Source organism: Sprattus sprattus (genome assembly GCF_963457725.1).
Source record: "Sprattus sprattus genome assembly, chromosome: 4".
Taxonomy (NCBI): Eukaryota; Metazoa; Chordata; class Actinopteri; order Clupeiformes; family Clupeidae; genus Sprattus; species Sprattus sprattus.
This window is the reverse complement of record NC_137923.1, coordinates 36,168,747-36,196,622: the sequence shown is the minus strand read 5'-3', so window position 1 is coordinate 36,196,622 and position 27,876 is coordinate 36,168,747. Positions and strand designations below refer to the sequence as shown.

General features: G+C 43.4%; 2 protein-coding genes across 3 annotated transcripts in view; one reads left to right on the top strand and one right to left on the bottom strand.

The window, feature by feature from the left end:
• Positions 1 to 1,489: 1,489 nt before the first annotated feature.
• ncaldb (neurocalcin delta b) lies at positions 1,490 to 20,583 on the top strand. Of its 2 annotated transcripts, none has more exons than XM_080837060.1 (4): positions 1,490 to 1,671; positions 14,672 to 15,078; positions 17,218 to 17,323; positions 17,438 to 20,583. In XM_080837060.1, exons 2-4 carry the CDS (start codon positions 14,701 to 14,703, stop codon positions 17,530 to 17,532), a joined length of 579 nt encoding a protein of 192 aa, XP_080693186.1. In that variant the 5' UTR covers positions 1,490 to 1,671; positions 14,672 to 14,700; the 3' UTR covers positions 17,533 to 20,583. The 2 variants fall into 2 exon arrangements, with proteins under 2 accessions (XP_080693186.1, XP_080693185.1); XM_080837059.1 differs by lacking the exon at positions 1,490 to 1,671 and adding an exon at positions 2,914 to 3,214.
• Positions 20,584 to 22,290: 1,707 nt separating this feature from the next.
• Positions 22,291 to 27,876, bottom strand: part of grhl2b (grainyhead-like transcription factor 2b) — a gene marked incomplete at both ends in the record, with an annotated part of 20,160 nt that continues 14,574 nt past the window's right edge. The window contains 6 exons of the mRNA XM_080836109.1: positions 22,291 to 22,405; positions 22,526 to 22,590; positions 23,585 to 23,670; positions 25,221 to 25,312; positions 26,896 to 26,933; positions 27,411 to 27,550. Of these exons, the coding sequence (XP_080692235.1) occupies positions 22,291 to 22,405; positions 22,526 to 22,590; positions 23,585 to 23,670; positions 25,221 to 25,312; positions 26,896 to 26,933; positions 27,411 to 27,550 (536 nt within the window). The remainder of the gene's footprint in view (positions 22,406 to 22,525; positions 22,591 to 23,584; positions 23,671 to 25,220; positions 25,313 to 26,895; positions 26,934 to 27,410; positions 27,551 to 27,876) is intronic.

The following is a 27,876-nucleotide window of genomic DNA, read 5'->3' as shown; positions in this document are numbered from 1 at the left end:
GGAGGCGTCAGTGTGAGAGTGTGGGAAGCACAATGCTGAGCTGTGAGACGGCCTTGGACTTCCAAAAGGTGTCTGTCTGCGGGGAGCAGTGTCCAGGACTGAAGGGGTTAACACATGCACCCTGAGCTGCTACTGCATGCGCTTAGCTCATCAACAAGGACAGCTACAGAATGATGACAATGTGGAAATCCCAGGTCCACTTTTTGAACTGTAATGGTTAAGATAATGTTGACCTTTCTGAAACACAACCGTCAGGGTTTTTGCTGTTGTAGTTTTGAGTGTGGTGGATACCACATTTATACATTATTGCAAACTTACAAATTTGTGTGCATTCACCGTGCAATTAGACTTTTAGGAAATGCTTTATTGACAGGTATGACAGGTATGATATATTTCAAAATAGATCAATAAATGCATATTATGCATACATGCAATAAATCAATACATGTTCTTTGCAAGAAAACCATAACTAAAACAACAGCTCTCAGATTCTGATGTATGCTGTTTGTGCAGTTTAACACGGGGTAAACATGGACACTCCTGCATCAACTGCCTTGCTTTGTTTGAATTAATTTGCTATGGAACTCATACATAATTTAAAGGGCAACCCAAAGAAAAAGCTGTATGTTGTTGACCTTCTTTACTGAAGCAGTTACTGAGGGGAAGAATCATACTGCAAAATTGTTTATTGAAAGAAGAATTTTTTGCTTCTAAGATTTAAAAGCAGACATTTACATTAACATTTAGTCATTTAGCAGACGCTTTTGTCCAAAGCGACGTACAAGGGAGAGAACAGTCAAGCTACGAGCAAACATAGACTGACTCAGCAAGATTTGGATCGGGTGAAAGTTTTATTAATCCAATAAGAAAGAAAGTCCTCCTGTCGAAGGCTAAGGAGAGGTGGCTTTAATTTAGCTTATCTCTTTAAGTAAAGCATGGTCTCAAATGTGAGCGTTTACATCTGCTGTGGCCAAACAGCCTGGCCTGGGTCTTGGTTGTGTTATTCTTGTGCAATGCAAAGTGGCTATGAGAGAAATGTCAAACTATGTCAAATGCCCCCACACAAACTCTCATTTGTCATGTACATCCACAACCTAAACTGCAGAGATGAAAGTGCATATTTTTACACTGTGCAGAAAACAAATAAAACGGCAGCTGTTGCAAATAAGAAAATCTTCTTTTTTTTGTATTAAACTTGCAAAAGTTGTTTGACACACTTGAGCTGTAGTCATGCATTGATATATGTAAATTATGTCTTTATTGATTTGTTTGTTGGTGTTTATTGAAAAGTGAGCAGACTGTCAGACCACCCACTGAAACTGCTCTACAGCCGCTGAGTTCTTGTTGCCAGGGCAACGCTGGCTCGCATAGGCTTTCCAGGAGACCATGTGACTCCAGACCTTGACGTCATTGGGGGAGGCAGTTTGATGCTGGGAGCTAAGCTGAGAGCTTAAGGCTTGAGGAGAGTCTTGTAGAGTTTTGAGTTGGAGCTGCCGGTGCCTGAGAGAGTGTTGCTCCCACCTGTTGCTCTTCACTTCCCTCTGCTCCACTCCTCTTCCTCACCACCCAAGCGCCTGAGACTGCAGCGCTCTCTCTGCTGGGGAAGTGAGCAGGTTATGGACTGTTAAGCCACTTACAGCCACAGCCTGCAGCTACAGCTTTTTATCTCAGGTAAGTCTTTTGCATTGAAACTGTGTTTCTGTGCATGTGTGCTTGAGTTTGTGATGCTATTTTCAGGTCTTGTCTGAGTATCTTTTGAGGTTTCATTTCATGCACTGGAAAGCTACAGCAGCATGACCCCACATAGAGGGAAAACAGACAGACCAAAGAAAAAAGACAGAGAGAAAACAGAAACTGCACTGCATAAGGGAACAGATGAGCATCTGGAGTGTTTCAAATCAAACATTTGGGAATGTCAATCAGCCAGCTCACCTCTGTGTGCAAATGCCCTCTGTGTGGATGCCTTTTGGGTTATGAGTCCACCCGGGAGACCCTCTCTGTGGATGCGCCTCCGGTTATGACCCTGTCTTAGATCACACGCTGAATGAGCGATTTCTTCTTCAGAGAGCTGGAGGAGAGAGAGGACAGTTGGACACGTCTTGCCGTTTTGTTTTCTCATAGTCTGCAGACGTCTGTTGCCCTCTTGAGGGTGTGGGCAGGAAGTGAGACCAACTACATTCACTTCCATCTGAAATGCTGCGCCCACACGACCAGCTTGAGTCTCACTCTGCATGAACTGGAGCTGCTGTTTCTCTCCCTGCTTGACCAGCCAGGCCACCTGTGGCTGGGACACCTATTTGGAAGGTTTGCTCAGTTTAAGGGACAGCCTTTGTGTGTGTTTGTTTTGTTTTTAGGAGGGAAAAGAAAAGCTAAGAGCAAACTGTGAGAGTGGCACAGTATTTAAGCGTGTTCTGGAAGCAGTCCGTGACTATCTATAGAGGCCCATCTGAGATGCACCTGGAGGGGCCTGACAGGTCTTGTGTTTAAATCCACTGCTGACAGACAAGCTCTGCCGCACAGCTCGGGTTTCAGGAAGTAGCCCTTTGTTTTCTCCCTGGTGTGTGTGTGCGCTCTTGTGTGTTTGTTTTTCTCTCTAGTGTGTGTGTGTGTGCGCATGTGTGTTTGTTTTTCTCTCTGGTGTGTGTGTGTGCGCGCATGTGTGTTTGTTTTTCTCTCTCTTCCTTGTGGTGGGCTGCTCCTGCTCCGCTGTGCTACACAAACTAAAGTTTGTCATTACAGCGCTGAGCATGAAGCAGTGAAGCACTCATGCCCTGGAGACGCGCTCCCTCCGGACGGGCAGAGAGATCGGGGCCAAACTCACACGGAGTCTGAGAGTTTAGAGAGACAGGAAGCAGGGAGGCAGGGACACACACTCACAGACAGATTGAAAAAAATCAGAAAATGTCAAGACATCTCAGGGATCAGGAAGCAGAGAGCAGACCCCTGGGAGTGTAGACTGTGTGGGAGAGTTAAGAGAGCGAGAGAGAGAGAGAGAGAGAGAGAGAGAGATGTAGTGAGTGAGTGAGTAATTGGGTGAGCGATAGAACAAGAGAGGGGCGGGACAAAGACTCTGCTCAGCCACGGATCTTCCTGTTGTGACAGTGTGTGTGGAAACTGTGTGTGTCAGGAGGAAGAACAGAGTGCCGGGCTGGAGAAGTCAAGAGAGCGAGGAACAGAGGAAGAGGAGGAGGTCACTTTGGAGTGAGGAGGAAAGGTGCGAGGAGTCAGCTTTGCTTTGTCTTTGGGTTTTAAGTCTTGTACATCTTTTTTTTCAAAAGTAAAGAGTGCACTAGTTTCAGGAAGAGAGAAAGAGAAAGTAATAGGATATGGAAGGATACTACTAACTCTTCATGAACTGTAAACAGATCAGATCACTTACAGGCTTCTATTTGTTTTGTGATGTCTATGTCAGAATCAACGCTCTTTTATGGCTTTTTATCACACCTATGACAACACCTACAGCAGTCAGTTATACCTCTTAGGACTGAGGCGTGGGGATGAAGTTAGCAAGTATCTTTGCCAAATGACCTTTCCTTTTTGTTCTTTCGTAGAATGATCACTCTTTTTTGCTGGTTGAAAATGTTAGGAAGACAGTGTCCCTTATGTCTGATAAGCTCAGTCTCTGCTCACTGTCTTGATCTGTTCCTCTCTCGCTCTCTCTCCCTCGACTGTGTACTCCAGTGTTTCAGGGGCTGTGGCCGTATGTAATTTGTTCGGCATTTAAAGTCCTGTCTTTCATTCAATGTATTTGTAATGAAGGTAAACTAGAGAGAGAGCTCTATCTCCATGGGAACATCTTGATTCCGTCTCCAGTCGTGACTATTACCTTAGCTGTAATGGGTTGGAATTACTGCTATGGAAGCTTGTGGCTGGCAATCTGATGCACTGTAACAATGAAGAAGATAATTCGTTTTAGCGTCTCAGGCTGGTACTCATTTTATGGATGGCTTAGCATACATTCAATCTGTGAATCTCAGATGGTTGTGCGGAAATTGTGTGTGTGTGTGTGTGTGTGTTCGTGTGTGTGTGTGTGTGTGTGTGTGCGCGTGTGTGTGTGTGTGTGTTTGTGTGTGTGATGCTCTGCTATGTTAGGGTTGGGGGATGAGGTTAATTTATAATGGATTGTTTTTAAGAGAACATGCTCAACATAGTAAATCTCTCATCTTAAGCCTGAGGCTAATAATAGAATAGGCAGCAAGCATTTATACCTCTTTTAAAGTATGGCTTAAGGCTGGGAGAGCTGGAGTTTATGAGAGACGATGGATGGAGTTCTTTTAGTGTTTCATGGTGTGAGAATGACAGTAGATGAAACACAGGGTAATGTCACAATAGTTGAGACAGAGTTCAGGTTAATTTTAGAGTTTGATTGATAGATGGAAATGTGTCTTGGGTTTAAAGCATGGAAAAGAATGAATTGCTGAATTATGAATAACTTTGACCCGTGTGCTGATAAGTCGTAAAATATTTGAAACTTTTATCCCAAACGCTTTGAATACCACATGACATTGGAGCAGATTTATTTTGGTACACTGACAGATGTTATGAGCTACATTCTATTTTATTCTATTTGGGGACACATAAAACATTTAATTTCACTGTCATTTGTGGTTATTTTAAGGTATGTAGTAAAGAGTGGATTTGATGGCATTATGCAGCGCGGTGCAGCCGATTCCATTTGGCCTTTTCTGAAGAGGTCCCTTGAGAAGGGCAAGGTTGACAGATCAGAGTGCAGAGATGACTACAGTGGAACTGCAATGAATCCCTCATCTTTAATTACTGTTGGAGTGCTAAATATACACCTCACTTCTGCCTCTCTTGACCCATCAGGGGAGCTGTGCCAGTCTCTTACCAGCTTCACCCAAAGGTTTCTGAAATAGGCAGCGTGCCCGGAGCTTTGCCCATTTTATACCTCACATTTAGATACCTGCCATCCATCAAGACCAAAGTGAAGGACACTCATGCGACAACTATAGTAAAGCAGAATATGTTTATATATCCTTTGGGATGTTGTTGATATGACGATGTCATAATATCTGATGTTAGATGAGGGATGTATATCCTGAAATGAGCTGTGTTTCTCTAAATGGGGGAATGAATCTCTCTGCTTATCTTTTTACCCTGAGACATGGAAGTCTTACAAAACAAGATGGAGCATTTAACAATGATTGGTCTGTTCCCCCATAAACTCATTTTTGTTGGTATTTGTTGCCACCACAGCAGGCTCTCTTGCACGGGCTGTTGAGCGTATGACAACAGGGCTGGAATAGGCCTCAGCACCGAAGCTGTAATGGAGACCACGGCTCACTCAGCTGCAGGATGATGTCAGAACGACTCATTGAGGGTTAGATGTTGTGTATGTTAATGGAGGGCCCCCACAGAGTAACACAACTCATTTTCTACCTTATAAGTGTCGCTCTCTGCATCAACATTGAACTCTCCGTCATTTCTCTTTCTAGTTATCTCTTCCTCTCACTCCATCTCTCTGTCTCCCTCTCTCCTGCGTGTGGATTAACACTGGACACTGGGGCTAAGCCAGGGTGATAGGATATAAATAAGGGCTTGTGTCTGTGATGTAAGATGTGCACAAGATGTCTTGTACCCACAGCCACAGATAAAGGGCCTTTGGATGCAACCCTTGGGGATTTCAAGGCCTTTTGTCCTCGTTATGTTTACCATTAGATGCAGTTTCGCTCCAGAAGTTTGATCTGGCACTTTATATTGTTTGAAAAAAACTTGTAGAAAAAGAAATGTAATTACTGCTTCATTCAGTGAATGCAGGCTGATTAGGATAATGCTCCCAGGCCATCTTGTGATTTTAATGAATCTGCCATTAATGAATAGACAGCCTTGAAACTGGAACTTTAAAGGCAGTTCCTAGTAGTTACCTTCCTCAAAGTGCACGGAGACGCAACCTCTCTCAGATTTACCCCAGGCCTGATTAAATGCAAATTATGAGCTGAATGATTTTTACCAAAAGATGTATTGTTACAAGATTGTCAGGAGGTAAACACCTTAATCACCAAGGGAGAAAAAAATGTGGACTTTCTCAATGTTGTCCTTTCAACTATTGTTAAGCATTTTGCCATCTGCCACAAGCCCAAGGAAACAGGCAGGATTAGCTGTGGATTAATATGGATGCAAATCTGCTCTTTGTGCATCCAATCTCTGGCTGTTTCTCTCCGTAACCTGCAGAAGCCTCACCACAGTGTGTTGAGTAGCTGATTAACGTCAAGGCAGATCCATGTTAACAACATGCACCAAGATTCAACCATAAAGCTGCACTAATGCTACCCTGTTCAATCACAGATCCCCATGTTGACTCAGGTCTTGTCATACATGCATGTCTGCATGGCATTGATCCCACCCCCCCCCTCCCCAAACATCAGCAGGGCTGTCCCCTCTCATCTTCTCTTAATGCCTTGGCTCAGGAGGTGACTGTACTGGTAAGCTTTTGAATTCATATGTGGATGTGCAAACATGGGATTAGTAGCGATGAGTATGTTTCCTCCCCAGAGCTGCTTCTCTCATGTAGAGGAATGGGATGTGGGCTGCATGTTTAAATCAGCCTGCAATGCAGAGGGTGGAAGATGACGCTTTCAACCGTACAGCCAGGCTGGGGTGGGTACTATAAGAACTGGTGCACGTGGAGTTAACGTGTGCGTATGGAAAAAGAGAGACAATCAGTAAGACCAGAGCCTTACTTGGATGACCTTGGCTTTTGGAACATTTGGATAGTTTCCCATTGACTCATGTGATAGCATTGTGATGTCGACGTTCTCACTGCAAAATTAATCGCCGGATCAATCCATTTCTGAAGGAGGATAGCTGATCAAGTTTAGCATAAAAGTGTCTGATCAACATGACATGATACTGACTTGGTTAGCCTCTCAAAGGGTTTCATTTAAAGTGTGTGTGTGTGTGTGTGTGTGTGTGTGTGGCTGTGTGTGTGTGTGTGTGTGTGTGTGTGTGTGTGTGTGTGTGTGCGTCATGTGATTCATATGTAAACAGTGAGGTCGAGGATCGTGATTCGTGCACGTTCACAGATGCACATTCCCACACTCCATTAGCCTGCCTCTGTCTCTGAGCGTGCATGTGAACAGCAGCGGGCTCCAGCAGTCTGCTTCATGCTGCTGTGCTGGAGCTCTGGGGCTGGTGGCAGCTAGCCTGGGGAGTTTGTCAAGAGAGGAAATGGCTGAATTAATGTTGTGTGTTATTTGAGTGAGTGTAAATGGAATCGCTTAAGATGCTTCATTACAGAGTCAATGGACTCCAGATGGGCCTGTGTGGTGTGACGGCAGATCTGAGAGCTAAATTATGTCTATGGGGGAGGACATTAAGTCTGTTTGCTCCAAGTGTAGCAATCCTGATGGCTAAGCGCCATTTTGTTTGCGTCACCACCCTCCCTTTCCCCCCCGTCAGGGTCACCTGTCCTGTTCCTCTCCTCAGGTGTTGTCCCCAGCAAGGCCACGGGCTCTGTCCATGCTGCACTTCTTATGTAACCCTGACATCATCAGCCATGTTTCCACGCTAGGTGCTAAGAGCATTAGGCTTAATTAGAGAGTGATCTTTGAGGCCCAGAAATAGAGGAACAGGGTTGGGCTGATCCTGCTGTCCTTCCCAAACTCCTTGCCGATGGAGTATAAATCCTGGGCTAAGAACCCACACTTCTCAGGAGAGAGCCCCAATCCACCTGAAGGAGGATCAGTGGTGACGTCACCACAGAGGATATGGACTGCCGGTTTTGAGAGCAGGATCTCTCCGGGCCAAGGTGAATGTCCTGAAGACACCAGACAGGAACATCTCTAGGGATAAGCGAGAGAGAGAGAGAGAGACAGAGAAGAAGATGGACAGGATGACATAACATGTCAAACATCATGTTTTGTAATCTATCTGATAATTCAGGAAGTGACCAGTGTTATTATACACTGTTAGTTTTAACTCGTATTTTATCTTCATTGTAAAACCATTTCCGTTCTGATGCATTTCACCTGACTCACCATCCTTATCATTAAGGATAGCTTATCCTCATTGTTGCTTAATGATCCATTAATTAATGGCTAACTAAGATGGTCTCAAGTGAATATGAATATTTTTCCCTCTACACTAATAGATGGACTGAAGTGTTTGTCGCCATGACTACACAGCACGACCTTGTAGAAATGTGTGAAATCCATTAAGCAATTAAAATGCAGATCGATGGCCGTTGCTGCGGTTAGTGGCGGTTAGGGGCGGTGTGGTGTGACGGCAGACAAAAGATGTGGCCATGGATAAATTGCTGCATTGAATTAGTTGTCTGTTTCCTAGATGACGAGGAGGAATGGCTCCCACCACAGTCAGTGAGTCACTTTAGGGAGGAGATATGCGGTAGAATGGGCACACTCAGGTCCCTCAGTCAGTGCGGGCACATGATGGCAGGACTCCAATCACATCCGATTCTCTCCATGGGGTCTCCATGGGGGGTTAACTGCTCTATCTCAAAGCACATGGCAGTGACAAATCTAGATCTTGGCCGCGTCAGTTCAAATCAAATGCGGAATGTTTACATCTGCTACCGTTGATTATACAGTAAATGAAACAAAAACACACCACAGTTAAAGTTGTATTAGTATTGATTGATTCACATCGATATGAATGGATTACATGACTAACAACTGGTATTTGTTCACTGAATTAGCGCGATCTGTCCCAAACAGTTGCGTTCCAGTTTCAAAGTTTCAGTTTCGGTTTCAGTATTTCAACGTGAATGAGAGGGAGCACAAGAACTGAGCGTCTAGCAGCGATTATCATATCATAGACATATGATGCATGTATATGTCTGTGGGCACGATCTCAAGCACGTGCAAAAGTTGTTGTTGTCCAATTTGAATCTAGATTCGAGAGACACATGCGCGCCCAGTCCAATTCCCAGCGGAATCGAATCGTGTATCCAGGGGTTTACATCGGAGTCCAGTCGGACTAAATCTGATTTCAGTCCGATTTAAATTGGAGATTGGACACATGTGTCTCCCCAAATCTAGATTCATTGTGTCCGACTTGATTCCGCTGGGAATTGGACTGGACGCACATGTGTCTCTCGAATCTAGATTCAAATTGGACAACAACAACTTTTGCATGTGCTTGAGATCGTGCCCACAGACATATACATGCATCATATATGTCTATGATATGATAATCGCTGCTAGACGCTCAGTTCTTGTGCTCCCTCTCATTCACGTTGAAATACTGAAACCGAAACTGAAACTTTGAAACTGGAACGCAACTGTTTGGGACAGAACGCGCTAATTCAGTGAACAAATATTTTCATATTACTTTTCCACCAGTTGTTAGTCATGTAATCCATTCATATCGATGTGAATCAATCAATACTAATACAACTTTAACTGTGGTGTGTTTTTGTTTTATTTTACAACGTATTTACTGTATAATCAACGGTAGCAGATGTTAACATTCCGCATTTGATTTGAACTGACGCGGCCAAGATCTAGATTGGTCACTGCCATGTGCTTTGAGATAGAGCAGTTAACCCCCCATGGAGACCCCATGGAGAGAATCGGATGGGATCGGAGTGCTGCCATCATGTGCCCGCACTGACTGAGTATGTCTGTCTCTGTCTGTCTGTCTGTCTGTCTGTCTGTCTGTCCACCCCTTCAGTCTGTCTGTCTCTTTCTCACTCTCTTCCACCATGTCTCTCACTGCATCCTGTGTCTTTCTGTGTGTCTCCATCTCTGTCTCTTGCTCTGTTTCCATCTCTCTCTCCTTTTCCATCTCTCCCCCTCTCTCCCTGTCGGGTGTCATGTGGTCAGTTCCCTGTGGGTTTGATCATTCCAGCAGGGCTCTCTGGACACCAGCTGGTAGGGTGATCATGTGCATGTCTAATGTCTCATCTTTCAAGCTGATGTTGTGAAGCAGCCATTTAAATGCAACTCAAATGTATCCCTGCATCTGGTACACATACACACACGGACAGATAGGGACACACTCCCCTCACACACAGTCACAGACACACTCTAAAGCACACAAATAAATGCAGACTTAAAGGCATCACAAATACACACATTGCACCACACACACAAACACACACACACACACACACACACACACACACACACACACACTTGCTCACTCCCTCAAATGCACCCTTAATGCCTTAATGCTCCATATGATGTCCATGCCCTCTATACAGAGCCATATGTGCCCTGTTTAACACAGCTGACATCACAGTGTTTCTCAGTGTTAATTGAAGCAGGATGATAAAACCCTGACCATGTGAGCAGCGTGTTTTGCCTCTGGTCTGAAGCACAGCAAGTCTGGTTCTTATCAATTTAAGTGTAGTTTCTCAGCCTTTTTGCCATCAGTCCTCTCAGTTGAGGGAAAGCAACTGCACTGACATAGATGCTGGGCCCACATCCAGTTACTTTTAATAGCTAGTCATGCGCGTACTCTCTTGAAAGACTATTTCCGCCTCCATAGTTTCAAATGTCATTTTGCAATTCACCAAAAGGACTATCTCTATATGCAAAGGCACTTCAGCCAAGTTTACACGGAGCCGAGTTTGTCTGCGTCCGAAGTGAAACTAATACAGATAGCCCTATCGTTAAGACGAACACTCTCTATCCGCACACGGTAATTGCAACCATTCGAATCGGGGGTAGAAAGTGAGTAGATTTTAATCTGTACGGGGGCTGGTGTTCGTGTGCACGGATTCACGCAACCTGATGATGTCTTTGTCCCACGTGATTGCATCGCGACCTCAGGCTGAACCCCCATACACCCCACTACTTCCCTTCATAACAGTAACATCAATTTAAATGTATGACGTTGCTCCTTTTTCGTGACTTACCTTTTTCTACTGTGCTTAGTTGTTTCTATTGGGATAGTGTGCTGCTCTACCTACATGTGGATAGTTTGCCGTGGTCTTACTTAGCCACGTAATTTTTGAGACCAGCCAGAACACCTGACACAACCGGCATTATTTGATAACTGAATGGGTTGCCATAGCGCAGCGAGTGAGGCAGCCGAGTGCAGCAGCTCTCCAGCTTTAAAAAAAAAAAATGATTTTCTTCCTTTTACCTTGCTGCTATTACACGTGAATTTTGCTAACGGCATTGATACAAGTGTATATCCCACAGGGGCGGACTGGGACAAAAAATCGGCCCGGGCATTTTGAACCAGACCGGCCCACTAAATTCGATAACACACCTTTTTAATCTCGAATGTCTACACCAACCAGGCTTATAGCTAGCAGGGCGTCTGCCCTATAGTCTACTAAAAAATAAGAAGAAACGGGACGCCCTACTTTTAGGCAGGACGGCCTAAAGACGCCCTATTTTTCTCCCGTTTTACCTGTTAACTTCGCTGAATGTGATCAAAATTCACCGTTTCAGTCGCTTCAGTGCTTAGCGAAGTCTAGAATCATGCATATGACCTGCCAATTAGAAAATACGAATAGCATTGCTGTATTTCCGCTACAACAACGTTACATCATGATTCCAACGAAACATTGATTCACGGGCTCGCAGAAGCTCCAGAAGACAGCTGTCTCACCGCACGTCACTGAACCTACTACTGTATGAGTTCAACAAGAGTTTGTGTGTTAAGGTGGTGGTCTTAATTAATCTAAATGCAATACACATCATACACTTTAAAGCTTTGTTCAGAATACGGAGGTATAAGATCGGTCGATATTTTCCATGAAAATAGCGACTGAAGAACCCCCTGTTCTCGTCTCCGAGAGGACAGGCTGTATTGCTCCCTTTTCTAGAAGGGAGTCTATTTCCTCCTGTAGGAAACGCGCTTGATGAGGTGGCATTAACGTTTGAACTACGCCCCTGAACTTCGGGGGGGGGGGACGGGAAAACTGGAGCGTATAACGGGCTATCATAATTCGGTATCTGGACAAATTGGCATATTTTCGGAATACCAGGGTTTGGGAATACTGGGCTTTCGGAACAATTGACATGGCACCGCGCACCACTCAAACGCACAACATAGAGTGTAGGCTAACGGCTGGCTGTTTCAGAGTACAGTAGACTGAGGGCTAGCAACAGCTACAGACTTGTCTTGTATTTACAATGCAAACGAACTTGGCCATAGAACATAGTTTCTAAGTCAAACATATTTTAGAGACGTTTTAATTCATGATCAGTAAGCTTACCGTAGGTCGTTGTATCGTATCTCCCTGGCTGTAGCCACCAGCACTGTCATCCACGGGAGCTGATGGCAAACTTTTAGCTAAAGGTAGAAGGTGTTAGCTGATATGATTGGACGAGACCCTAGTCACTCAAGAAGACGGCCAATGGGCCGCAGACTAGCGTGCGCGTGTCAAGCAAGTCAAGGCCATGGGCCACGCTGTTTACCGTCCTAATGCATTATGTAGGCAGGTCCAAATCGAAAGGGGTTTGTGTTGGGTCAGCCCAGGGGATGTGATTGGGCCAGCCCAGTGTCAGTAGGGCCGCTGATGAACTACTTTCGTGGGCCAGCCGGTCAGACCATTATATGGGGAAAAAAATAAAAAATTAAAATTCGGGACCATCGGCCCATATTGCACCCCGGCCCAGCGGGCAAACGCCCGGTATGCCCGATGGCCAGTCCGTCCCTGATATCCCATCTACCTAAATCGATGTGGTTAGGAAAGGGATAATATTGACAAGCCACACTTTGATATATCTGTTTAATCTGTTTGCATTAGACCATTGTACAAAACCGCTTTTTGAAAGTGTCAGCAATAGCCTTTATGAGCAAATCTGACATATAAATATTTGTATTATAGACGGAAGGTTTCAAAACGTTCTATAATAACTACTTATTATATGGCAACGATAGTACGAGCATTTTGATTGGCTAATGGGTAGTCATGCCAGCCGCGTATTGACGTTCTAGCCGGTCTGCGGTCTGATAAGTATTCTTTTTGCACACCCCATCAATCTTAAAAATGAGTGATACCATGTACCAAGTACTACACATTACATCCTTAAAAATTAGCGATATATCAACAGCCATGAGCATGTATTGATAGAATCAGGACTCCTATTATGAAATTATCTGAGAACAGGAAACCAGTTGAATGTCGTGGTATATACGGCTAGGCTAAACGTTGCTAATTGGAGCTTGACTAATGTCTGTTGTTTATCCGTGTGCTCCTGTCTTTTCTTATATGTTTTTTCAGTTGTCTGTAGCAGCGCTAAAGCGCCACCAACAGGCGTGGGGGATGTACTACAGCCGGTTCATCCCAAAATTTCTCTTTACCAGGCTCCATCCTTACGTAATTAAAAGATTCAATTTGTGTGAAATATGAACCTGATTTAGTGAATCTAGGCTCCGTGAAAATAGGGCTTGAAACTTTAGAGAAAATGAATGGTGAAATGAATGGTGACCCTTCCAAAGAGGCACTTATGAGTGGGGCACGTTAGATGGATTTCTCTTCAAACAGGCTGAGCGGACGGTGCAGTCAATATTTAATGTGGCTGTTTTATTCAACTCTGGATGCCGATTAGCTGCCTTTGATTAACAAGCTGCCTCGGTTGCCCTGCACAAATGCCATGGCCAAAGATGGATGTGTGAGTGACAGTGCAATCAATCCCCTTTGCCATTTTTTTTACACTAAAATAAGCTCTCTGTCAATATTATTAGACTATAATTCAATAACAAAGCCGTAGTGCATTTCTGAGAAGATTTGTGTCTCTTCCAGTCCTTAAACACTGTCAGGACTGGCAATCCGTTTTGTTCTCCATTTGAAAGCTCAGAGAATTGATGTGGTGTATGGTTCAGTGGACCAGTGAGAGACAGAAGCTGACTGATAGACTGTTTCCTGTTTACACACACAGATGCTCCTAGCTAGCTCAGGGAAACCTTCACACAAGCGGCTGGAAAACTGCTTCACTGATTTAAAGTTTATACAGCTGTAGTCATCCAGCTGACTGAACTCCATTCATCTCCTTCAGTCAGTATGCTGTCAGGGGTTCATAGAACCAGTCAAGGCTAGTGCTCACATCATGTGGGTTCTTGAACAATAAGTACGTTCTTGAGTGCCTCGACTGAAGGTACCTTTTAAGAGGAGTTTTTGGTAGAGGCCACTGAGGTACAGCATGAATGCAGACTTGAAACTTGAGGCCAAGTCAGGGAGCTGTGCCTCATGAAGTCTCATATACACACAGATGAAGAGACGCTCTCAGACCACAGAACCACAGAACACAGAAATAACGTTCACACCAAGGAGAACGCACATACAGTTAGGCGCAGGCGCGCACACAAAAACCAGTGAGCATGCTTTACACATCACACCAGTGGAAAATTCTGTTGCTGCTGATGTTTGTGGGGGAAGCACTGCAAGCATAACTCATAAAAGCACCTGCAACAGCCATCTCCTCTAGGGCTAGGTCTGCATATGCGACCACCTCGGGTTTCATTGTCGTATTGTTGAGGTGCAGTATTTAGAGGCATGAACGTTTTTGTGTGTAGGTCATTGCACAAACCCCACCGCCTCTACCCACTCTCATACACATAATTTGGTTTGTTTTTGTGTGTCGAGAACCATAAATTACAGTGCATGTAGAAAACAATAAGCTTAGATAAAATATTGCTTGGAACAGTCAATAAGAAATTGTGAACATTAAAATTATAAACATATTTCCTCTTCCTCTTTCCCTCCTGTTTCTCTCTCTCCCCTTTGTAGTCTAAAAAAACCCAACCCACCAATCAGCAATGGGGAAACAGAACAGCAAGCTCCGTCCTGAGGTGATGCAGGACCTGGTGGAGACCACAGACTTCACGGAGCACGAGATCACCGAGTGGTACAAGGGCTTCCTGCGGGACTGCCCCAGTGGTGCTCTCTCCCTGGAGGAGTTCAAAAAGATCTACGCTAACTTCTTCCCGTACGGAGACGCCTCCAAGTTCGCCGAGCACGTCTTCCGCACCTTTGACGCCAACGGTGATGGAACCATTGATTTCCGGGAGTTCATCGTCGCACTGAGCGTCACGTCCCGTGGCCGCCTCGACCAGAAGCTGAAGTGGGCCTTCAGCATGTACGACCTGGATGGCAACGGCTACATCAGCCGCGATGAGATGTTGGAGATTGTGCAGGTGAGAGAGAGCATGCTGGGAGAAGTGGGTCCAGCTCTGGCGCTGACATCAGAAAACAGGAAATGGCCTAAAAAGGTCACCACCTCAACCTCCTCCAAACTCCCAGATCCCCTAGAACTGTGTGTGTGTGTGTGCGTGTGCGTGTGCGTGTGCGTGTGCGTGTGCGTGTGCGTGTGCTTGTGTGTTTTGTGTGTGAGGGTGCTCATGCAAACATGCTATTTTAGTCAGGCTGTGGCACTTGGCACACACGCAGCAAAATGAGCCCTGCTGCCTTGGAGCCATTCCTCTACAATGTAGTCATCATAGAGAGCTGCATGACTCCACTTCCTGGGTCTCTCTCTCTCGCTCTTTCTCTCTCTTTCTCTCTCTCTCGCTCTCTCTCTGTCTATTACTCACTCTCTCCTCACTCTCTTTCTCTCTTGTTATGTCCCTATGCCTCTAATCCTCTAAATGACAGATTAATAGTGCTCTCTTCTCTTTTCTCTCTCTCTCTCTCTCTCTCTCTCTGTCTCTGTCTATTACTCACTTCCTCCTCTCTCTCTTTCTCTCTTGTTATGCCTCTCTCTCTCTTTCTCTCTCTCTTCTTCTCTCGCTATCTCTCTCTTTCTCTCTCTCTCTCTGTCTATTACTCACTCCCTCCTCACTCTCTTTCGCTCTTGTTATGTCCCTATGCCTCTTATCCTCTCTCTCTCCCTCTCTCTCTCTCTCTCTCTCCCTCTCTCTCTCTTTCTCTCTTGTTATGTCCCTATGCCTCTCATCCTCTCCCTCTCTCTCTCTCTGTCTCTCTCTCTCTCTCTCCCTCTCTCCCCCAGGCCACTACACTTGAGGTATCCCAGCAAAGTTTGGACCCACTCAAGGCCCCATAATGCTTCTAAAAATAATCCCTCTTGATCTTTATCGCTCATGTTGTTACTTAGTCTCTCTTTATTCACTCTTTTTTCCAAAGAGCACACTACCGCACATTCGCCTTTGCCCAAAATCCGATCTGGAAAAACCTTCTCCAAGTTTTGTGATTTACCTCAATTATGCTAAAATAAAGACGAGACAAAGCAAAGGTGGCCCTGACAAGCTGACTTCTATCCACTTCCCATTGTTTAAAATGCAACGCAGTACTTTATGTGAAAAATTTAACAACTCTCCTTTAAAAGCTGTAATGTTTGCTTTTTTATCACTGACCCCCTTCCAGCAGCAGGTCTAGTCATTTAATGCCGTCTTAAAATATATTGGTTAAATACATTTTGGGCTGAACCATTTAAATGTGATTTTGTACTACTACACCATAAACATTAACCAATGTTACAACAAAATTATACTTATAATTGAGAGTTTATCTTCGAGATGATGGAAAATACCTTGTGGAGTAGTACAGCTTGGAATGCATGTCTTATCACTTTTCCTAAAGTAGCTGAGCAATGTTGTCAGAGGTGACTGTGTGCCTTAGGGAGAGCAGCCTGTGTCCACTGGGATTTCAGCTCTCTGGGTCTCATTTCATAAGGAGCATGGAGACATAGAGACACACATCCTTCGCTGGTCCCCCTTTGACAGTCACACATAACACTAACTAACGTACACACTGAAACGTATAGAGTGTTGTGCTGCTGCCATGCCAAAGCCTTTATTCTGGGCCTGCATGGTCCTTTTTCTTTCTTTCTTACTTTTGTGATAAAATGGTTCCGTTTTCCCCATGATTACATGTAAGAAGGCTTTAGAACAAATGTGATGGTTGTCATGACCTGATAGTTCCTTAAAGGTTAGTTGCTCCATTTCATCCCCATCTCCCTGTAATTGACCGGCCTTTCACCACTAAGAAGGCAGCACCGTTTCTGACTGAAGAGGATAGCCAAAAAGAGCCTGTAATAGATCCTTTCAGCACAGTGTGTGCCGGACATTTCACAGAGCCAAACCCTTTCCAGAAAATCAGCTTGAAAGTAAAAAGTGTCTGTATGTTTTGTAAAGAGCGAATGATTTATACCAGAGAAAAAAGGTCATCCTCTACTGTACTGTGTCACACCTAACACAGTTTGACATTTCCTGAGAGTGACACAGTGAGAGTACATCTTCATATTATTTATGAATGTTCTCTCTCCCTCTCTCTCTCTCCCTCTCTCTTCCTCTCTCTCTCTCTCTTTCTCCCACCAGGCCATCTATAAGATGGTTTCTTCAGTTATGAAGATGCCAGAGGATGAGTCAACACCAGAGAAGCGCACAGAGAAGATCTTCCGACAGATGGACTTGAATCGTGATGGTGAGGCACCTAACCCTTCTGTGCTCTGTCCTCTTGCTCCGTGTGTCCCCTGTCCACACACTATAGAGGCAGTTAAAAATAACCTGTTTATCCTGTTTGTTCTGCCCTTTTCAGGCAAGCTGTCTCTGGAGGAGTTTGTGGAAGGAGCGAAAAATGACCCGTCTATCGTCCGACTCCTCCAGTGTGACCCCAGCAGTGCCGGGCAGTAAAGCAGAAGGCTCGGGTGACAGACCTCATCCACTGTCCTATTTGCCCTGTCTCTCTTCAGCTTCTTGCCCCTTTTATATTTACACACGCCCTGGACTCATCGACTTTAGACACGTCCACAGAAGCAGCCGCTGGCATCGCTTCCTCTGCTCAGAGACACACACCGAACACACACACACACACACACACATACACACACACACACACATACACACACATACACACACACACACACACACACACACACACTCACACACACACAAACACACACCCACACACACACATACATACTTGCACACAAATACACACACACATGCACACACACACACACACACACACATACACACACACACACACACACACTTGCACACACAGATTGGCATAGAGCACCTATGTTAACCCCACCCCCAATCCTCTCCAGACATACCACACACTCGTGACTTGTATTCTCCAGCACTCATTTCCCTCATGCCCGTATAAAAGACACACACACTCATACACCACACTGACTCTCACACACACACACACACTTATACACCACACCGACTCTCACATACACACACACACACACACACACACACACACACACACACACACTCATACACCACACCGACTCTCAGTACATGTCTCTTTCAGTCAGATGTCCACCATACCCAAATCCTTCCAACAAGCTCCAATGGAGAACAGTATCACCAAACCCATGGGACTACAAAGTAACCAGTGCAATTCAAAACAAACAAGACAGAAAAGGACAGAGGCTGAGGGTAGGGAACCCAAAGGACAGTGTGGACTGTTGTCGGAGCCCCACAGTGGCCACCTATCAGACTGTGAAAGAAATGCCTGAATGTGACACGCCGTTCCGGGTTGGATTCCTCTGATCACAGTTGATCCAAATCCAGATGTGGGAGGAGATTGAGTTGAGGTAAGGGTAAGAAATGTGAAAAAATTATTCTATTTTGGAAAGCAAGAAAAAGGTACAGCGTTCATTCATATCAATGATGTCCAAGCAGCACATATCAAAATGGGTTTTTTCTTGAGAAACCATGACGACACTTCACCATCCACTCAGATGTAAGAGCCAATTGGAGAGGGAGTGCAACCCATGTGACCACCCAGTAACAGCACATCGCAGGGCGGACGTTGTGAATATCCTTAAACTTGACTTTTCTGTAACACTGGTTGTTTTAACCCAAAGGAACTTGTAATTGCCTCTTTCAAAGTATGTATGAAAACATCTAGTTCTGAGAAAGCATCCAAATTAGAATCTCATCTATTACCCAAGCATTGTAGCGTTGACATCCTCATTGGGCTCTTTCAGAAAGGACTCGTGGACTTCCTAAGGCTGAGTACAGCCACATCACTATTGGGTAACTGAAGGCAGAAAAATCTAGAGGGAAGTATTAGATCATGAAAAAGATTAGGATATATATATATATATATATATATATATGTACATAAATGTATTCTTTTACGTGGGGATAAAGGTGGTCTTTGCCACACTAAAAGACATTTGCTTTAAGATTTTCAAATGTTAATAATGGAAATATGAACTTTGTTTTTTCATTTCACAGCAAACATGATATTCATATGTAAAGTACATACAGTACATATTTGTGTTAGGAATTTAAAGGCAAAAAAGCAAGGACCACACATTTTGCTATGCACATACTTTTGTACACCCTTCAGAGCAAACACATTTATGTTTTTCAAAATCAGAATCTCACACTTCCTCCTTTAATCTTCAGAGGTTTATTAGTATTAAAAGGCATGATTGTGTCTGTCGGTACTCCTTGTGTACATGGTGTTTTATCTAATTGTCCAGGTCCCCTCTTCCCTTTGGTACAGTATACCTTCAACACCCCTGGTTAGAAAGGCCTCAATTTAACCGACTTCTATTATACTCCTGCAATTTATAAGGAAGTATATATACTTTAAGTTAAATTGATGAATGCCATATTTCATGTGAAAAACGCAAGGACAATTTATTGGGAGAGTTGACAGAACCCAGGCTTCCCCATAACCACAAGTTTTCTTGAACTGAATGCTCTTCCAGTCCAGAGGAGTGCTAAACTCACCCTACTGCTTTCAGCTGTGCATTTTTATTGGTTCTTGTGTATGTATCTGTCTAGCTTTCAAATATGTGAAGCATGCATGTATGGTACAGCTCTGGTGAACCAGTGTTTTACCTGCATTTGTGGTCCCGTGAATCTTTTTCAAAGAGGCAAGAACCATGTATGACACTTGTCATGATATACTGTAATAGCATACCTTATGGAAAGGTCTAGGTCACAAAACATCTGCTTGAAGAGCATAACATTGATCCAGCAGTTTTAAGTATGAAGGGGATATGTGTGTGTGTGTGTGTGTGTTAATGCTCACACACCCACACACTCAAACTCAGGGTTGTCCGTAGTGTTTAGGCGGAGGGAGATGAACGATGAGCTCAGACAGAGAGGAAGGATAGGGATTTCTCTGAAGGCAAAACATTTATACAACGAACCAAAAAAATGACATATCATTTAAGCATACTTAAGTTACGCACACGCACAGTACAAACTCACTGCACCGCATAGTAAAAAAGACAATCTATTTCTAGACAGCAAGTCCTCTTCATATGGCCACAAGGTCGAGTACAGTAGTTTACAACTATGATCAACACTGGTTATCTAACTGTGGTGAATGCCTGCCAGCAGTTGCTGGTTTGTGGACATGGTACTTTAAACCATTATGAGAAGTTTCAAAATCAGACTGACATCTGCTGAAAAATTACTGATTTCAAACATTTATGGCATTTTTACTTTTTTGCTTCTTGGCAAATGCAGCATCAGGTATTTCACTTGTGTTAATCACAGAGCAGCACCATGTGGTCAAGTGCCAAATATACGATAAACCAGTATTGTATCAATTTATACTGTACAATTGTTATCTGTTCAACAAAATGTTTGTCATTGTTCCCATTTTGTAGATTTTGTAACTTGTACTTTGTGTCAGTGTAGATTCTGAACACAGACATCTGTTTTGGTTATCTAATAAATAAAGAAAAAATAATTACACGACATTTTCTGAGTTTTTTTTCTGCCTTATATTTATTTTCAAAATATCTTCTTTTTAAAAACAGTCACAATTACCACAACATGGGTTTATACAATTTCCAGAAGTTGCTATTTACATCACAAACACTTTATTAAAATATCTAATAGTACTGTAACAAGTGCCCTATTGCTCATTATCTTGACCTAGCCGTTTGGAAGACATATCCCACACACAGGACATCACATGGTGTAAGATCTAGTGAAGACATATCCCACACACAGGACATCACATGGTGTAAGATCTAGTGAAGACATATCCCACACACAGGACATCACATGGTGTAAGATCTAGTGAAGACATATCCCACACAGAGGACATCACATGTGTGATCTAGTAAAGACATATCCCACACAGATGACATCACATGGTGTAAGATCTAGAGAAGTCATATCCCACACAGAGGACATCACATGTATGATGGTGTAATATATAGTGAAGTCATATCCCACACAGAGGTTATCACATATGTGATGGTGTAATAGCTAGTGAAGTCCAGGGAGGGTTCACTAGTCGTAATGCACCTGACATGGTAGGTGGTGCTGTTTGACTATTTCGCTTTCATTCAACTTTGGCAGTTGAGCACAAGGCTCCCACATTCACACCGATGCATAGAAAAATCACATTAAATAAGATGGGAAAACCAAAGCATATCCATGAGCTATCTAAAGTCAGGAAGTTGAATGCCTGATTTCAATCCTGTGAAAGTGTTGTGACCAACTTGAGAGTTCTACTTATGAAATAAAAGGACACACAAGGAGTTAGCAGTGCATTTCTGTCTAAGTCTGAGTTCCATTTGAATAGGTTGGGACCGCTAAAGCACCATCTCTTCGAGTGCTTTGAACTATAACTGCTATTGTGCACCCTATCATAGTTATCCACACTAATTGCGGATCCTAAATACAACACGACTGTACATGGTTAATTAATAAAATAAATCTTTAAAAACTGTCTCCATACATATCCAAAAGACACAAACACAAACAGACCACACTGGAATACAAATACAACTGAAACTTCAAGACCAGCTACTCTGTAGTAAGACTGAAGTTCTGAATGAATTCAAAAAAAGAATCCAAACTTATTCTTGGTAGGTCCAAAACTAGGACACTAATCTAAGAAAATACATGCACTCTATCTGTTACGGTTAGGGTTAGGGTACTCTATCTGTTAGGTCCCCATGAAGAATTCAGGCGAATACTAGCAAGCTGTCACCACAAACACTGTACTAAAAAAAGGCAAAAGCTTTTTGAGCTGAACATGCTTCCAACACCAACACAATCATCATGTTGAGTTGTGTTCAATTTCCAGGTAGTGGGTAAATTCAAAGCTTCACTGTCTACTTGAAAGGTCTACATGGCCTTATATAAATACACTGCTCAAAACCATTCTGTTTGGATCAACTCCCCAGATGTCCAAAGCATAGATGGGTCCACAAAAACAATTTCTACAATTCAATCTGTTTCCTCAGTAACTAAGTAGACAGACTGTTTGGCTGGTTCCATAACAGCGGAAGCATTTACAGAACAGGGCAGCAGTTTGAAGAGGCTTCAATCAATGCCCTCTTCCACCGCCTCCCTCTCCATCTGGACTGGGATGGGGCTAAATGGAGCATTTGAGTGGGATTGATTGAAATGTGGCAGTCCTCTTTGTCTGACCAATCAGCCATGTCAGATCTCCGTCAGAGTGATTTTGTAGCCATCTGCATAACCCTCGATGTTGAGGATGAAAGTGTCCTCGTTTGAATAGTGCTCGATGATGTTGTCATCCATGTTCACCAGGATCCTGCAGAAGAGATATTAAATCAGATGAGCATGGTGCCAGATGCTATTGGAACAGAAATATATAGTCTTGTGTGTCTGATACAGCACAAACAGTTAGGTAGAAAAGACAGTAAGACCTTACCCTTTTTTGCTTTTCTTGTAGATCTTAGCTATTCTGTCAAGGGGCACGCCATATTTTTCTGAAATCTGAAGATTTTTAATAAATAAAACATTTCTGTGTATTACCAACAATGAAAAATGACACATCTGGACATGGTGCATTGGTTGCTAAATACAAATGGTATAAGCGTAAATGTGCCTCTTAACTAGGATAATTCTACATCAACACTTCACATATCTGGCCTAATTACTATGATTACTTCTACAGTCAGGTTCATTCATCTTGTCACAAATTCCCCTGAATTCTAGTTTGTTTTTATCTGGTTTTGTGTTCTTGTGTATTCACCATCTCCTGTCATTTCAGATCCGGCCACTCCCACTTGCCTGGCAATGTCCTCATTACTCTCACCTGGTATTCTCCGCCCATCTCTGCACCTGCAGCTCATCTCCTCATTAGTTTCTATGTACTTATACCTGTCCACTCTCACTTGGTCTTTGCCAGATTGTCTTGTGTGGTTTTATGCCAAGTTTTTGCGCAATTGTACGTTTGATATACCTGACTACCCTGTGTTTAGACTGTTGGACTGCATCTTGGATTTCGTTTACCCTGCCTGCCCCTTGTCGGATTGTTTGCTGTTTTGTTTGATCTCCTGGTTCTGACCCTGCCTGCCTACCATCGGATTCTGATTACCCTGCCTGCTCCTTGTGGGGTTATCTGCTGGATTGATTGATCTCCCGGTTCTGACCCTGCCTGCCTGTCCATCGGATTCTGATTACTCTGCCTGCTCCTTGTTGGATTGTTTATACGCTGGACTGATCTCCTGGTTTTGACCCTGTTTTGGAATTACGAAGTAAAGATACTTTTTCTACAGACTCTGTTTGTCGTGCTTTTGGGTTCCTACTTGTCTGTACCTGAAAACGTTACACATTTCTGTAGGCTCAGGATCTCTCGAACATATAACAAAAATAAACTGCAGTAAAAGGCATGTGTATAAAAGCTCAGTATTCTTAGCAGTATTAATTCTAAACAATTCTATACAAAGCCAGCGCTGCATTTTGTCTTAAGAGGTGAGATACTTACAGCTTCAATGAGTGCCTTCAGTGTGGGAGACTTGAGCATCAGGGCATCAAACACCTCATCAGCCTCCTTCCTCACGTAGAGCAGAACTGGACACACAGAGAGAGAGAGAGAGAGAGTGAGAGAGATGACAAAAAGATGAGATGGGCCTTCAGCTGACAGACATCTGTTCTACTTCTGTTCTACCCATTTGTCAATATAGTCCTATACACACATCTCTAATCTGTATAGTAAGTAAGTAAGTATTTATTCATATAGCACATTTCGTACAAGAGTTGCAGTTCAAAGTGCTTTAAATAAAATCATTAAACGCAAGCAGCAAGAGCACATACAGTACCAGTCAAAAGTTTCGACACACCTCATTTTTTGAGAAGTTATTTCTTTACTTTAATTATTTTCTACAGGGTAGATAACTTTTTTTGTTTAGTACATCATTCAATATGTGTTATTTCGTAGTTTAAATGTCTTCAGTATTAATCTACAATGTAGAAAATAATAAAAGTAAAGAAAACACTGGATAGGTGTGTTCAAACTTTTGACTAGTGGAGTAAAATCTTCTCTATGGAAGCTAGAACTCTACGGTGCTCTGAAGCTCACTGAGGGGTTCATGAGGAACTCTATGGTGCTCTTAAGCTCACTGAATTCTACGGTGCTCTGAAGCTCACTGAGGAACTCTACGGTGCCCTGAAGCTCACTGATGGGTTCAAGAGGAACTCTACGGTGCTCTGAAGCTCATTGAGGTGTTCAAGAGGAACTATATGGTGCCCTGAAGCTCACTGATGGGTTCAAGAGGAACTCTACGGTGCTCTGAAGCTCATTGAGGTGTTCAAGAGGAACTATATGGTGCTCTGAAGCTCACTGAGGTGTTCAAGAGGAACTCTACGGTGCTCTGAAGCTCACTGAGGTGTTCAAGAGGAACTCTATGGTGCTCTGAAGCTCACTGAGGTGTTAAATAGGAACTATTCAGGGCTCTGAAGCTCACTAGAGGAATTCTATGGTGCTCTGAAGCTCACTTAGTGGTTCTAGGGGAACTCTACGGTGCTCTGAAGCTCACTGATGGGTTCAAGAGGAACTCTACGGTGCTCTGAAGCTCATTGAGGTGTTCAAGAGGAACTCTATGGTGCGCTGAAGCTCACTGAGGTGTTCAAGAGGAACTCTACGGTGCTCTGAAGCTCACTGAGGTGTTCAAGAGGAACTCTACGGTGCTCTGAAGCTCACTGAGGTGTTCAAGAGGAACTCTATGGGGCTCTGAAGCTCACTGAGGGGTTCAATAGGAACTCTATGGTGCTCTGAAGCTCACTGAGGTGTTAAATGGGAACTCTTCAGGGCTCTGAAGCTCACTAGAGGAATTCTATGGTGCTCTGAAGCTCACTAAGTGGTTCTAGGGGAACTCTACAGTGATCTCAAGCTCACTAGAGGAACTCTACGGTGCTATGAAGTGTGTTGGATTGTTAGAGAAACTGATTGTGAAGATCAGCACCCTGACTGGCTAGCAGCGTTGAGGGAAAGAATGTTGTAAGATTTTAGATAAATGTTTTCAAAAGGTTTGTGTCTATGGGTTTGTTTCACCCATCTTCCTCCTCCAGAAAACCACTCCAAATAGAGTAGGAAGGAATCGTGCATAATCCTACTCTCTTACCTTTCTTCTGTGTCTCCTCTTTGACCTGTTTGTGAGGCGGCGGGCAGAATTCATCCTCAGCAGGCCGGAACATCCGCTTCACCAAGACACTCCTGTCACCATCACAGGAGGAAAGGCCAATCACACTGGTGCATCGTTTGAGACAAACCAATCAGGAGCCAATAATGCAGCCACATTATCAGGCCATGATCAAGATCAAAGCTGAAGACTGTGTGTGTGTTTTTGTCTATGTGTTCATGTATATGTATGTGTGTCAGGGACATGCAGTCATAGGAGGCAGGAGAGGCAGAGCCTGTCATTTTGAAAAGTAAAAAAAAATAAATTATAATAATACTATATATTTATGTATTATAAAATAAATATTCATATTTCTCTAGTTATCTGTGTTAAGGGTGTCATTTCTGCATGATTCCGATCATTTCGAGCATTTTTATTATCAAAATCGCTGAATTTGCGCATTTCAGGTTCCCAGTGACAGTGATCAGCCAATGAACCAGGGACGTGCGGTCGATGCATTGGTGTGTATGAGCAGGGGAGGCAGTGCCTCCCCTGGGATTGCGCAATCACTCCAAACTGGGTTTTACGCATGCGTGCGCAGGCGTAGAACCTTTGAGTCGAGCTCAAAACTCATTGAAAAATCCCTTAGGGGAGGCAGGCAGTACCACTGCCTCAGGTAGGGAGGCGAGCGAGAGCGCACTTGTCGGGTATAGGTTCTGACGTCGGTTGGATTTCTTCTACACTTCTACTTGACGGCGAAAATGGAACATCGTATTGCTAAGCTGAAGCAGATCTCAAAACTGGACTTTCAATCCAAACGTGAAATGAAATGTGAAATGATAAATAATGGGAGACCAATGCCGGAGCTAAAAGTTTTGCTTCAAACGACGGGACAGAATGTATTGACATTTGCATTGGAGTGTTTCACGTTTCCCAACGGGACTACATGCGCAACACGAACCACGCTAAAGGCTGCTTCTACAGGACAGTTGGCTTGAAGTTGTGAGCAGACTAGGTGAGCTAAACTAGCCACTGACTGCATTCGCTCAAGGATGATCTTGGGAGAAGAGGACAACCTATTTCCACTGAACAGGGAAGTCGTGAGTGGATTACTTTTGTTTTTATTTACGAGATCCAACGAAAGTGCACCAACTATAAATTATACTGGCCAGTAGAACATGTTGGTATTGTGTGCAATGTATGCGGTGTTTAACTGTTTGCTTGTTAATATGTTGTGTAAATAAATATGTAATTGTTTTTTCAAAACTGTGTCCGAGTTGGGTAAATGGTCATTTAAATTAGCATCCCACCACCGTAGTTATATTTTCTCCAGACAAAATGAAATGAGCCATATCATTGGTGGAGGGCTACATACTCTAGCTTGTAACTATTAATATCTTATTAATAACTCATCATAATACAATAAAAAAAAAGATCGTTTAAAAATAATGGTATTAGACAATAAAACGTAACGTTTTTTCAGTTCTGATCCGATGACAATTTTAAAACCATAGACATACGAGTATGTATACATTATATACATTTTTAAACATCTAGAGCTCAAAATTACGTAATCACTTCCGGTTTCTGTGCCTCACTAGCTACGAACCTCATGGCACGTCACTGATGTGTGTGTGTGTGTGTGTGTGTGGGTGGGTTTGTGTGTGTGTATACTCACCCTTCCCTCTCTATCTCTTCTGTATTAAAGGTGAACACCTGGCAAAAAAAGCAAAGTCATCATTAAAACCAGCACATTCCTGGTCTTCCCATTATTGGAGGTTGCTCTGTCCTCTGACATAATGCTACTGCAGCAGCACACATCTCTCACTAGGCTGAGGTCCCAAACTGGCCTGCCTATCCTAAGACACCTAACAGTGGCATTTCCTACTGTCATTTCTGTGCTCTTCCTCAAAGCCATTATCATTAAGGTGTCCAATGGACTAGATAAAGTTTCATTTCTGTGCTGTTCCTCAAATTCATTATCATTAATGCGTCTAATGCACTAGATGGCGCTTCTGATAGCAGCTTCATCCCACTTCACAGATTTCAGGTGTCCTTTGTAAGACTTGGCACTGACACAGAGAGCCACTCACGGCCTGGTCATGTGCCATATATTGACTGTGACTTTATGTTGTCACCTCGTGGCCTTCACTCAGATAGGAAACAGAGACCTGCCTTTCCAGTTAGTCTCACCTGTCCGGCCCTCTGCAGATTCCCAAAGTGCACATCTGGAATGAAGAGGACGGGCTGTGAGTCCAGGTCCGTCATTGTTTTGAAGAGTGTTGCGTCAGATTTCTTGGGGAGGGCGATCACCCCCATACTCCCATCTTTGCCTGATGAATGAGGGAGGAATTGCAGTTTAGTTTTGGAGTTGTTTCTTGTCAGAGACTTGTCAGCATGTTGAGAAGATGATAAACCTCTCATACACACACACATGTGTTTTTACATTTGCCATTTCACCTCGCATATGCTCTTTTATCACTTTATCTTTTACGCTAATTTCATGTAAAATGAATATGAATATGTTTACAATGGAAAATACAGAATGTCAGAGTTGAAATAACGTACATGTGCGAAAAATGTGAATGTGAGCAATTAAACGAGAGGTAAAATAATAAACGTAAAAGCACATTGTATGTGTATGAGAGGTAAAGTTTGA